The sequence below is a fragment of the Lolium rigidum genome, chromosome 7 (assembly GCF_022539505.1).
Source record: "Lolium rigidum isolate FL_2022 chromosome 7, APGP_CSIRO_Lrig_0.1, whole genome shotgun sequence".
Taxonomy (NCBI): domain Eukaryota; kingdom Viridiplantae; phylum Streptophyta; class Magnoliopsida; order Poales; family Poaceae; genus Lolium; species Lolium rigidum.
In genome coordinates, this window is record NC_061514.1 from 292316560 (window position 1) to 292330323 (window position 13764).

Here is a 13764-nt window from a genome sequence, read left to right on the forward strand (position 1 = left end):
CATCTTCCACTCGATACGTTTAATCCTTTGTTACGGCAAGTTTCAGTGAGATTGACAACCTCACCTGTTTCGTTGGGGCAAAGTACTTTGGTTTTGTTGTGCGCATTCCACGTTGGCGCAGGAATCCCCGGTGTTGCGCCGCATCACATTTCGCGACCATCAACCTTCAACGTGCTTCTTGGCTCCTACCGGTTCGATTAAACCTTGGTTTCATACTCGAGGGAAACTTGCTTCTATACGCATCATACCTTCCACTTGGGGTTCCCAACGGACGTGTGCATCTACGCGTATCGAGACGACGGCGGTGGAGATGACTCCGGGGGCAATTCCCCGTCCGGCAGGTGCCGGAACGAGACTTCTGTCCCCCGAATCTTGATTTCGCGATGGCGGCGGCTCTGGAAGGTTTTCTCGGGTCTCGTCATCTCCGTCGGTGTTTTTAGGTCAGAGACGATTAAATAGGCGAAGATATGGAGTCGGAGGGGCCACGGGGTGCCCACACCATAGGGGGGCGCGCCCCCCCCTGGCCCGCGCTGGGGTGTGGTGTGGGGCCCCCTGGCTCCCCTCTCGTCCTTCTCCGGTGCTCTGGAAGCTTCCGGGAATTATAAGGTCCTCGGTCTTGATTTCGTCTGATTCCGAAAATATTTCTTTACTAGGATTTCTGAAACCAAAAACAGCAGAAAACAGCAACTGGCCTTTCGGCATCTCGTCAATAGGTTAGTTTCGGAAAACGCATAATAATGACATATAATGTGTATAAAACATGTAGGTATCATCAATAAAGTAGCATGGAACATAAGAAATTATCGATACGTCGGAGACGTATCAGTACACCTGGGTGTTTTTTATGCACTCTCGCAGTGAGGTGCTCTCTATTTATAAGCGTTTTGCGGCCATGGTCCGCACTCAGTATTCCTCACCCATTCGCGTATTCCGTGCTGATTCTGCTGGTGAGTATATCTCCCAGCACCTTCGTGGTGTCCTTGGCCGAGGAGGGCACCCTCGCTCGCTTTCTTGTCCCGCGCGCATGCTCAAAATGGCGTCGCCGAGCGTAAGCATCGTCATCTTCTTGAGACCACCCGTGCTATGATGATTGCTTCTTCTCTTCCGCCACATTTCGGGCCGAGGCCGTTGCTACGTCGGCCCACCTCATTAACATTCAGCCTTCCGCTGCTCTACAGGGTGGCATTCCTCTCGAGCGTCTCTCTGGTGTTTCTCCAGACTACTCGACTCTCCGTTCATTTGGTTGTGTCTGCTATGTCCTTCTACCTCCTCGTGAACGCACCAAACTTACCGCTCAGTCTGTTGAGTGTGTTTTTCTCGGATACAGTGATGAGCATAAGGGCTATCGCTGTTGCGACCCCGTTGGTCGTCGGATGCGCATCTCTCGTGACGTCACGTTTGATGAGACGCGTCCCTTCTATCCTCGCCCCACCTCGGGTACTTACCCGGTGGATGATATCTCTTTTCTTCTTTTTCCGGATGCACCCCCTGCTGTCCCTTCTCCTCCCCCTCCTACTTCTGATGCGCCCCCTTCGGCGGCATCCTCTCGTCCGTCTAGTCCACCTAGTACTCCTCGTTCTCCGGCTTCGGATCCTTCCGATGCTGTCCCTTCTTCCTCTTCTTCTGATGAGTTGTCCTCCGCTGATGATCTTCCCCCTTCCCGGCCTGTCCGTCAGCGTCGTGCCCCAGCTCGTTACTCTCCTAGTCGCATGGTCTCTCCGTCGTTTCCGAGCCGACTTCTTATCGGGATGCCGAGCGTCATCCTCGAATGGCAGCTTGCCATGGCCGAGGAGATCGCTGCGCTTGAGCGCACCGGCACTTGGGATCTTGTTTCTCCCCCTTCTGGTGTTCGTCCTATCACGTGTAAGTGGGTCTATAAAATTAAGACTCGCTCTGATGGATCTCTTGAGCGCTATAAAGCGCGTCTTGTGGCTCGTGGCTTTCAGCAGGAGCACGGCCGTGACTATATGAGACTTTTGCCCCTGTGGCTCATATGACTACTGTGCGTACCCTTCTTGCTGTTGCCTCTGTTCGCCGCTGGTCTGTCTCCCAGCCTTGATGTTCGAATGCTTTTCTTAATGGCGAGTTGAGTGAGGAGGTTTACATGCAGCCTCCTCCCGGGTATTCTGTTCCCGATGGGATGGTTTGTCGTCTCCGACGTTCTCTCTGTGGTCTCAAACAGCCCCTCGTGCCCGGTTTGAGCGCTTCGCCTCGTGGTGGCCGCCGCCGGTTTCTCTCCTAGTCTTCATGATCCCGCACTTTTCGTTCACACTTCTCCTCGTGGACGTACTCTTCTTCTTCTCTATGTTGATGATATGATCATTACCGGTGATGATCCCGAGTATATTGCCTTCGTCAAGGTCTCGTCTTCGCGATCGTTTCTTATGACCGATCTTGGTCCTCTTCGCTATTTTCTTGGTATTGAGGTTTCCTCCACTTCGATGGCTTTTCTATCTCTCGGGAAAAGTACATTCAGGATCTTCTTGTTCGTGCTCGCTCTTGGGGATGAGCGCACGGTCGATACTCCTATGGAGCTTAATGTTAAGCTTCGTCCTACCGATGGTGATCCTCTTCCCGATCCCACTCGTTATCGCCATCTTGTTGGGAGTCTTGTTTATCTTGTCGTCACTCGTCCCGATATTTCTTATCCCGTTCATATTCTCGAGTCGGCTTGTCTCAGCTCCTACCACTGTTCACTATAGTCATCTCCTTCGTGTTCTTCGTTATCTTCGTGGCACGATCACTCGTCGCCTTTTCTTTTCCCGTTCCAGCTCTCTCCCGGCTCCAAGTGCTATTCGGATGCTACGTGGGCGAGTGATCCTACGGATCGTCGTTCGCTTTCGCTTATCGTGTGTTTCTTGGTGGTTCGCTTGTTGCTTGGAAGACGAAGAAACAGGTCGCAGCTTCCCGTTCGAGTGTTGAGGCTGAGTTGCGGGCTATGGCTTTGTTGATTGCTGAGGTGACTTGGTTACGGTGGTTGCTTGCAGATTTTGGGGTCTCGTTACGACACCCACTCCGCTTTTGTCCGACGAGTACAGAGTGCTATCGCATTGCACGTGATCCGGTCAAGCATGAGCTGACCAAGCATATCGGTGTTGATGCTTTTTACACACGTGCACGAGTGCAGGATGATGTTGTTGCGGTTCATTATGTGCCTTCAGATTTGCGGTTGGCGGATTTCTTTACGAAGGCACGGACTCGAGCGCAGCATGATTTCTTACTCTCCAAACTCGGTGTTGTGGATCCACCATGAGTTTGATGGGGGTGTTAGATGTATATATTTGTCTATTGTAGTTTCCCCATATGTTAGGGGGCTTTCTGCATATATGCACCTGTACATGTACTATATATTGTGGCCTTTGGCCCCCTGGTAATACAACAAGCATATTGCCCTAACACATTAAACGTGATTTAAAGCTAAAAGTATGCCGCGCGGAACATATCCTGTAAAAGAGCATTACATTCCGGAATATGCCACGAATAGGCCCACCTCGCAGTATTTTTTTCCCTTTCCCCCTCTTTTTCCCACCTTCCCAGCGACCACACCCCCCACCACCCGCCATGTCGTCGCCCTGTGCTCTCATGTGGCTAGGCCACTCGCCCCTGCATGCTCGCATGTGGCTGCACCACCATGGTTTCTACGACCGGAATTGGGGAGGTCCGCAACGGTGGTGTCTACATCCAGAATTGGGAAGGTCCGCGGTGGTGCCGCTGGCGGTCGTTGGGCTAGGCGGCGACATTGGTGGTCGGGTTTGGTGGCGGCGGTGGTGTCTACGGTCGGAATTTGGACAAACTCCGGCGAGCCTACGCGTGGAAGGTGTTGGCGCGAGCTAAAACTACCATTCCGCCAAAACTCAACGAGGAGTACATGCCACACTCGGTTCGGCTGCCAACCCTCGAATCTAGAGGTCGAGGGGAGATTTTTTACTTATCCCCTTAAATATTTTTTACGGACCGTGCACGTTTACGAATCTGATTGGCGCCGATTTTCCGATAGGAATTGAAAAAGAGTAGTTATTTTATAGTTCCGACGTGTTTGCTCTAAGCACATCACTTTAGCTCTCAGGCTCACCAGAGCTCTTTATTCTGAACATTCGAAAAAACGTATGTTCAAAGCTTTTTTTAAAAATCTGGAAAAATATGTACATTTTTTCTATTATTTGTTTAGATTAAGGGCTCCACCGAGGTTGGGCTCCAGCATGAGACTCCCATGCTCGGGCACCGGCGCCGTAGCCCACGGAGAAGCCGAGGGACGGCGATCTACCGGTGGAAGATCGCCGTCCTGACAAGTCATATTTTTATCGTTACCACACACTTGGTGTTCAGTTGGTATTTTTATTTAAACCTAAGACACGTACATGTTCATGCGATACCTACACATTAGGGCATCTCCAGCGGCGCGATGCAAATGGTCGTTTTCGTCCACCGTGACCGGAAATGCGTCTGGCACCCTCTCCAGCGGGGCGACGCAAAGCGACCGGGCCGTCCGCGGAGACGCATACCAGGCCCAAATATGCGCCTCGGATGCGTCTCCGCGGACACTGCGCGGACGCCGAAAATGTCCGCTCGTATCCGGCGGACGTTTCGTCGGGCCCGCCTGGCAGCGACCCTGCGTCGATGCGTCTTCTCAAACGCGCCAGCGACTGGCGCCGCTGCGTCGCTTCGGCAGTCCACGTTAATGGCGATGCCTTGGCTGCCGAGCGGCCGCAGCCCACCTCCGCCAACCACGTTAATGGCGTCGCCACGCGTCCCGTGGCCACCGCATGCCTCCGGCCTATATAAAGGGGCCGCGCCTTCTTCTTCCTCATTCACTCCTCCATAGAAACCCTAGCCGCCACAAAGCTCCAGCATTCCGCCGCCTAGGTGTTCCTGCGACGCAGCCAGGCCCTCGAGGAAGACCATGGCGGGTCCTGGTGGCCGGCGAGGCGGTCGAGGCCGCGGGGACGGGGCAGGGGCCGCCGTGGTGGAGCAGCTACGGCCCCACGCTCGCCGTCGCCTGCGCCCTCTTCGTCTTCCTCCGACGTGGAGGGCCGCTGCTTCGAGTTCCTCCTCCGCATCGACGACGACCCGCTCGGCATCAAGCATCTCCCGGACAAGTTCGCCGAGTTCGTCGACGGCGTCGAGCCGGCGCATTTGCAGCTACGGGAGGCCGACCGCAACCTCGCCGCCGGACCGTGGAGGTCCTGTTCGACGGGCGAGGCAAGATGTACTTGCACACCGGGTGGGGCAAGTTCGCCCGTGACTCGGCGCTCGAGCCCGGCCGCCCGGCTCACCTTCCTCTACGAGGGAGACGGTGAGATGGTCGTCAAGGTCTTCGACGACACGGCTCGCCGCGAGCACTACCACACCGGCAAATCCGCGTCGGACTCCGATAGTTAGAACGTGGAGTGTTCTTTCTTTGCGGCGAATGCGGCTACGGCCGGACGAAGCCGATAGTGGAAGGTTTACGTACTGTTCGCCTCATCGGTAGAACCAACAAGGGCACCGTCAATCCTCCCGCTGGATTTTCCGGTTTGGGTGATCTGGGTGTGTTCTTTCTTAGCGACGAACATACGGAAATCAACACAATCTGGTTTCTATTTTTAAAATATTTATATTTGTGTCCACCATGGTATAAACTATGTATTAGTTTGTGTAAACCATGTTCCAAACTATGTATTAGTTTGTGTAAAATAATCTTTCAATTTGTAATATTTGGAAGTATGTTGAAATGAAAAAGAGAAGAAAAAAAATACGTCGGGCCGCTGGAGCCAACCCCAGACGCAAACGGACACGCGGACGAAAACGGTCATTTCAGCGTCCGCTGCGCGAAGCAAACGGACGCGCGCGGACACTAAAATGTGTCGCGCCGCTGGAGATGCCCTTAAGCAAAACAAAAAAGGTCACGTTCTACCCCTGCAAAAAGTCACGTTCTAGGCGAGTCCGCAGCTGTAGTCCAACCTTGTACCAGGAGAATAGTCCATGGCTCCCTAAAAAAGGACCAGCACGGCAGGGTTTGCGCGTGTCCGTGTGGCCCCGGCGACCAAAAAAACTCGCTCCCGGCGACCAACGCGTAGCTCCTGGCGGTAGGTCGCCGGTTGGTGGCGGTGCTCCGGCCCCGCTGTACGCACGCAGCTGCAGTTTTTGCTGTTTCAGGCAGGCGGCTGGCACGGCACCGCCCGTGCGCGCCCGCCCGTGCCCACGCGTACGCACGAGCGGCGGCCTCCGGCCAACCGTCCGCCGACGACGCCACCTACAGCCGTGCAATCCTGAGCTGATCGCCATTGACAAAGATGCTTGACTTGCGTGTCACCGACGGGCACATGCCGCCAAGAAACGCCTTTTTCCATTTCAGGGTCAGGCGGCGCCTCATTTATTCGGCCCTCACTCGTGGCCATGCGATGGTGTGGCCAGTACATGTCAGTACCGCTATCACACACTATGTGCTTCTTGAATCATAAAACCCTTGCGTGAAACGGTCGCGCGAGGCCAAACGATCTCATCGCCGCCTGCGATTTTTGTTTTCTCTTGTGTGAGCGCTGGCGATGCCGCAGTCAAAGTGTCAAGGGACGAAAGTCTTACCTTAATTATGTCACTCGTTCGTTTTCTCCCCTGGTATATATATTGTATAAACGCTTGAGAATTTCCTCCTGCGCTTAGCAGATCGACCAAACCACGCGGTCGTCGTGCATGGACGCATGCAAATGGAAGGAAAAATATGGTCGATAAAATAAATATTGAATTCACCTTCTGGGTTTCAACCACGGTGCAGGCATGTAAGAACTGGTGTTTATATCACAATCTGTCATTCAACGGAGATTATTTGATTTTGTGTGGGTTTCACACAAAAAAAAACTATCTGAAAGCTTTGACTTGTCAACCTTGACTGACCCAAACAGATGAATGGCTGGTTTCCTATTATTTAATCGTTTACCTCATTTTCAAGGTACTCTAAACTTTACAATAGTCCTGAGAAGGATGATTATTACTTATGTGCTGAATTAGATCCGGTGAGTACTAGGTTTGGTGCTTTTATTGAGCATTGACATATTTTCTCTCTTTTCACTACTTGGTACGCATATAGTTGACCTAATGCTCGCTTGAAATATCATGAAATGAGAACTTTCTGCAAAAATCAACAGTTTCTTTGTTGTGTCTACTGATTCTTGCATGTCGTTCTTTTAGGTCATACCATGTACATATTTGAAGAGGAAGCGAAGAAACTAGGCAGTGTTTTTATCCACTCGCATGATTATGAATTTTTTTCAGAGCAGGAGAAGAGGGCTTGCACGATATTTTCCAAATTACCTTGCTTTTCTTTTGCGGGAGTTGTAGTGTAAGAAATGGACCTTCAAGACTCAGAACGCCATATATAAATCAGATATGTAAAGTTTTACACCCCCCTCCATAATAAGTGTGACAAGCTTTTACAAATACGGATGTATCTACACACATAAATGCGTTTAGATGCATCCGAATCTAGATAAATTTGTGACACTTATTTTATGGACGGAGGTAGTACATTATTATGTCTAAAAACTTTGTAGAGAACCATGTTAAAATCTATGTAGGACTTTGTGTCAATTTTGCTAACTCCAATCATATACATGCTTATGTATCCATGAGTGTTTGATTGCACATGCAAACCAAAAGAAAAATAAAAGGAGGTTACAAGTTAATGGAATTTTTTTCCTTTCAAACCATAGTGCAAATGAATCCTTTGTAGGAATTCCAAAGGATCCCAATCCTATCAATCAAACATTTTTATAGGAAAAAATCCTATAAATCTAAATCCTACAAAAATCGTACATAACTCTTTTTGAATCAAACAAGCCCTTACTCATGTCTAGAAGACTTTTATGTAGTCGTGACGTGCCATCACGTGGCCTACTTTCTGTGTCGCACGGAAACTTCTTACCGCACCGATAAAGGATGACATATCACTTTTAATGTTGAGTTATGTATTATTTACTACCAACATTATGTATATGTTTTTGAGAAGTTCAGTCTGCGCTAGATCGACCAAACCACCCGGCCGTCGTGCATGGATGGACTCATGGACGCATGTCGAAGGAAAAAATAAAGAATGAGGAAAAACTGCAGGATCATGACCACTTTAGCAGTTTCTGCTGGTGCCCAAATCGATCCCCACACGGAGAGCTTAAACTAGCAATAGCGGCAGGCTGCTAAACATCACGAGGTTGGCGAGGCTGCCAACCCTGCTTAGACAAAGACGACACGGCGCGCGCGATCCGCTGGTGCGTGCGGGCAGATTTCATATTTTTTCCTATATCGCGCCCCGCGCGCGCGCACGACAGCGACGGTAAGGAGCGGGCGCGGCCGCGTCAGCCGCTACGTCCCCGGCCCCGGCCCCAGCCCCGGCGAGCACCGCACCACACGCGGCTCCACGGCGGATATCCAGAAGGGCACGACCGCGACGACGCGGTGGCAGCGTGACTGGCGTCGGCGACACGGTCGCATCCGCTCGCCCCCGACCCGGCCGCGCCACTCGCTCGCCAGAGCACTTTCCACTCGCTCTCATTGAAGTGGTCAGCCGCACACAACGCCCAGCCTTCGCCTTCCCCTGTCCAGTCCACCCCTGCGCGCGCATATAAATATTTCTGCAGAGCGCACGCATCGTTTTACATGAGCTCAGCGGCCTCCTCGTCTCTGCACCTTATTCTATATTTGCTCTGTTGATCTCTCCACCCAACAGGGACGCCTCTGCTTCCTCCCTCGATCTCTTCTCACGCGCCAGTGCTGCCGTTTATATATACATCGTCGTATTCTCCGTCCGGTAGTGACTACCAAGAATTCGCAGACTGCCGGAGAAGCCAGGCCAGCTCCCGCATACAGACAGCGAGAACTGCAGCCGGAGAGGGAGACGAAGGAGATCGAAGAGCCCGCACACGGATTCGTGCAAGAATTCGATCGATTTGGAGGAGGCGAACCTCAATTCCGAAGCTCGGAGACAGGAGACAGGAATTCAATAACACGCAAAGGGGAGCCCGCGAACGTCCCGTCTCGAGTGGACGCCAGGGGGAAAAGGTCGAAAAGGCAGAGGCTAGTGGCGGGCGCTTTCTGTCCGGCGCAGCACCTGCCCGGCGAAATCGAGCGAGGGATGTTCTTGGGCCCCGTCGGCTCATGGCGATCCCGGACACCAGCGGCGGCGGCGGGGCTCGCCACGTCAGGTGCCCCAAGTGCCGCAGCGTCCTCCAGGAGCCCGCCGGCGTCCCCGTCTACCAATGCGGCGGCTGCGGCGCCAGCCTCCGAGGTAAATTTCTGGGTTCCGCCCCTTGATGCTGCAAATTTCGTGTTAATTTATCCCAGGTTTCTGATTGAGTTCGTTCGTGCTTGTGCAGCGAAACACCGCAGCGCCGACGCGCAGGACGCGGCCGTGAGCGCTGCGCAGTCCTCGGAGAGCGCCTTGCCGTCGCCACGTCTGAGCCGGAGCGGCCGCTTGGGCTCCGGCGATGTCGCGAGCACCAGCGCCCCCGCCTCCACGCCCGACGCTCCAGCGAGCGCGCGGCACCAAGGCGCTGGCGCCGCGCGCCGGTCCGAGACCGGCGGGCACACGCCGGGGAGAGAGCATCGTGCCTCCCCGCAAACGTCGACGAGCGGCGAGAAGAAGGGGCACGAGTCACACGATGGTAGAAGTGCCGATCGGGGCGAAGCTCGTGGCAGTTCGGGGCGTCACGGGGCAAGAGGTGATCTTAGTGCCTCCGCGCAAGCGCCGCCGAGCGGCGAGAAGGAGTACGATCATCGGAGCGAAGCTGACGGCAGTTCTGCGCATCACAGGGCAAGGGGCGCTGTCAGCGCTCCCAGCGCCAGTGCCGACTTCTCCAGGGGAAACAGGGATGCGGCCGCAGAGTCGCAAAATTCAGAGAGGAGGCGAGAGCCTCGGCCTGAACCTGTTGCTGATGCCGCGACCAAGAGAGGTTCAGGCGAAGCGGCGCGGCCTCGGTCCCGGGATCTCGACCAAGCTTCGCCAGTGCCCGCTCGTGCCGCAGATTCCCGGTCTGCGCCGGCCGCGGTGAGCTGGACACGGCGAGACGATGCCGCGGCGCCGGCGGTTGCTGAGGAGAAGGCACCGAGCCCTCCTCCTCGCCACGCGGTCCAGCCGCAGAAGATGAGCCCCCTGCACGAGAAGATCCTCAAGACGGTGGATGAGCTGAAAGACGACCTCTCCGAGCTGTTCAGCAAGTCCCCGGAGCTCAAGCCAAGCACGCCGCCGCGCACTCCTCGCCATCGCGCGCAAGAAGGCTACGCCTCGCGCCCGGCCGCCATCCCTACCAGCAGAGCTCGCCACGCTGCGGCTCTGCACCGTCGCGGCAACGCAGGTTACGCTGCAGAGAAGCACGGCCAGGCTGCTCCCCGTGGCTTGCCGTCGCGGCGGTACCGCCGGTGCAGGGCTGATACGTTCAGCGGCCACCACGCGCGGCTTGATGAACCATGCCGTCGGCACAGCTGCTGCGATCACGGTCACGGCAAGCCCGAGTGCGGCAGCTGCAGGGGGCACTGCTGCGGCTCGTCCAGAGCGCGGGAGCACGCACGGCCGGTTGCCGCCGCGGAGGCCAAGCGGCGTGTGCCGCCGGCGCCGAAGCGGCACTGCCGGCCGGTCCTGAAGGGCGCGCCGTTCATCGTCTGCTCCAGCTGCTTCACGCTCGTCCAGGTGCCCGCCGGCTTCGCCGTGGCCAGCGCCAGGGTGCGCGACCTGCGCTGCGGCGCCTGCTCCGCCGTCCTCTCCTACTCCTACCGCGACCCGGACAGGAAGAAGCCCGTCGCTTCCCCGGCGCGCCACGTCGGCGCGCGGCCGGACCTGTTCTCGTTCATCGAGGACTTCGCGGGCGGGGTGAGCAGCTACTCCACCACGGAGGACGAGCGGCCGCTGCACGTGTCCAGGAACTCGTCCTTCGACACCGACGTCGCGGCGGAGGAGGCGGCGGCGGCGCGGCCGCAGAGGCAGAGCAACAGCCTGCACCGGCTCATGGGGTACGGCTCGGCCAGCGAGCTGCTGCTGCGGCGCTCACCGAGCCTGTACGAGTACGGGAGCTTTGACAAGAGGTCGACGCCGCCGTCCAACGCGAGTAGGCGGCATGACGACAGGAAAGGGAAGGCCATCTGCCTAGACACGGACGACGACGTCGCCGGCGACGATGACTCGGACGACGGTGGCGCGCTTAGGCGATCGAATGTGAGAGGAGCTGGTTGGGGGCACGGCAGGGGGGTTCCTGCACCAGGAGCCATCAGGATCAGGTCGTGACAGAGGAGATCGACTCGTATATACTGTAGAGAGAATAGAGATTCAGGTGACAGAATTCTGACAGATATAGTGAACTGTTTTTTTTGTTTCGCCATTCGTTTAGGTAGGCAGAGACTGGGGATTCATTGGTGTTTGGTTGATTTTTTTCACTGTTTGAGGTTAGCAATGTTGCATAAATGTGGATAATTAGCCTCAACATTGTGATTCTTCACACCCTTGTTTGGAAGTGTCAAGTGAACATTTCTTTTCACGATTCGTGTGGTCCAATTCATGATTCTATTTTATTGTTTTTTCTAAAAAAAATGAAATGATCCGACCTTTACATCTGTTGATGTACACAAGCCTATCTGAAACACTATGATAAGTGTGAAACAAACGAATGGTACGCAACTTCTAGAGAATTTTTTTCAGACATGACGATTCCAACCATAGGTTGATCTTGGGATCTTCATCACCAAAGCCGAGTTAAGCCACCACCTTCAAAAAGGGCACACAACATATGTGTCGCGAAGACTTGTCTAGAGGAGTTGAAGGCATCAATTACTATATCACTAGCTTATGGAACTAAAGGCGATGAATGAGATGTAGAGTTGTAGAGTTGCAAAATGCAATCGCAGTAGGCGGCGCAACCTTAGGAGCAACATTTGTGGTTGTTGATCCAATATGGTTTTTAGTATTGTAGTGTAGTGCCTTTGTTGGCATCGGTAAGTAAGTTGTTATCAGAGAGTGGTGGAGGAAGATGTTGAATGTTTTGTGCACCTTTGGCTTGTAATAATTAATATGTAAGTGTGGATCTACAATTTAAAATTGTACTACTCTAAAGGGGTATAATATTTGTGGGACACTATTTTATGTACTATATTATGTAAATGTGCAATACACCACGAACTGGTGGTCACCACACCAATTCATCTTATAGTATGATAATTGTTTTCATGACTTACCCCAAAAACACCAAGTTTAAGGCATCTTTGATTAACAAGATTACGAAAAAGCATGAATAGGAAGAACATATGATTGCAATGTCATGTCCAGTTGAATCCTACGTGATTTTGGCTCTTTTAATTGCGTTAGAGGAAATCACAAGGATCATTTTCAGGATGTTTTGAGTGGTTGTAAACTTTCATATGAAACATAGTACAAAGATATAAACCATGGTACACTTTTTTTTGGAAAAATAAATTTTGCAAGATTCAATCTTATGAATCAAACCACAACCACACACTTTTCTTCCTGATATTTCCAACCCTCCAAATTTGTACGAAAATCATTCCAATGAAAGGAGATCTCAGGCTCCATTAAAAATAAAAAACTACTAGGATTTATTGTGTTGAGGTGATGAAGAGTGGAGGCAACACATATGGAAATGCGGCTACAATATATGAGGACTGTATGTCTCTATGCAAGGAATTTTTATATGTTGTGTTTGAGCATATACTCCAATGGAGGCCAATTTGGCAGCACATGTTTTAGCTAGCAAAGCGGAGGGACCCAATCCATTTGTGTGGAAAGAGGATCCATGATTTTTTTTATTAATGTAATCTCAAACAATTATTTGTGTTTCTGAAATCAATATAAATCGCCATGATGGTTTTCCCTAAAACAACTAGGATTTTTTGTTGATAAGATTCTTATGTGAAAATTTCCGTGGTATTGTTTGGGACATAGGACTAGGAATCTTACGTTTGTTTGAAATTCCATAGAATAACTCAGGATTTCATCCCTCTTTTCTATGTTTTCTATGACACCTCAATTTCAACATTCTTTCCTAAGATTTGCGTTTTGAGTACCTGCATTTCGGAGGAGCTCCTGCTTGAATGGCAAACTAGGGTCCTGTTTGATTTGCAGGATTTTTAGGACACATGAATATGAAAACCGCAAGCTCAGAATTCATGTCCAGTAGAATCATAATGTATTTTAGAACGTACCGAACATTTGTTCAACTAGCGTTTAACTCAGAGGAAAAACAAAGAAATTGTAACATGAAATTCGAGTGAATGAACTTTTTTCCACCAAAACATAGTGCGATGCAATCATATAGGAAAAATATTATGCATTTCTAAGGATTCCTGTTCTACGAATCAAACGGTGCACAAAGAAGAATTTCTAAAGATAAAAGCCCTACAAAATTACTTCAGTATAGCATTCCTCTGAATCAAAGTTACCTTCAATTGGTGAGCGAGGCCAAGTGTAGCATTTTCTTCATCTCTAATGTTGGTGTATAGGTAAAAGACCAGGTTTGTGTGGAGCTTAATATTATGATTGAAGCTATATCGGATAAATATCTCGGTTTACCCGCTATGGTGGACCTGGACCGCATTGATAGTTTTGGTTATCTTTTGGAAAGGATTATTGCAAGGTTACAAGGCTGGAAAGAGAGGTTCTTGTCTATGGGGGGAAAGGAGATCCTCATTAAAGCCATTATCCAAGCTATTCTGGTGTTTTGCGATGGCTGTGTTTAAAATACCAAAACAATTGTGCAAGGAGATGAATGATGAGATGGCTAGTTTCTGGTGGGGGGA

The 13764-nt window shown here is 52.0% G+C and overlaps 1 protein-coding gene across 1 annotated transcript; it reads left to right on the forward strand.

Annotated features, from left to right (window-relative positions):
• The first annotated feature begins 8716 nt into the window (after positions 1-8716).
• On the forward strand, positions 8717-11492 carry LOC124672992 (protein ENHANCED DISEASE RESISTANCE 4-like). Its single transcript, XM_047209134.1, has 2 exons — positions 8717-9253; positions 9342-11492. Exons 1-2 carry the CDS (start codon positions 9124-9126, stop codon positions 11240-11242), a joined length of 2031 nt encoding a protein of 676 aa, XP_047065090.1. The 5' UTR covers positions 8717-9123; the 3' UTR covers positions 11243-11492.
• The last annotated feature ends 2272 nt before the right edge of the window (positions 11493-13764 follow it).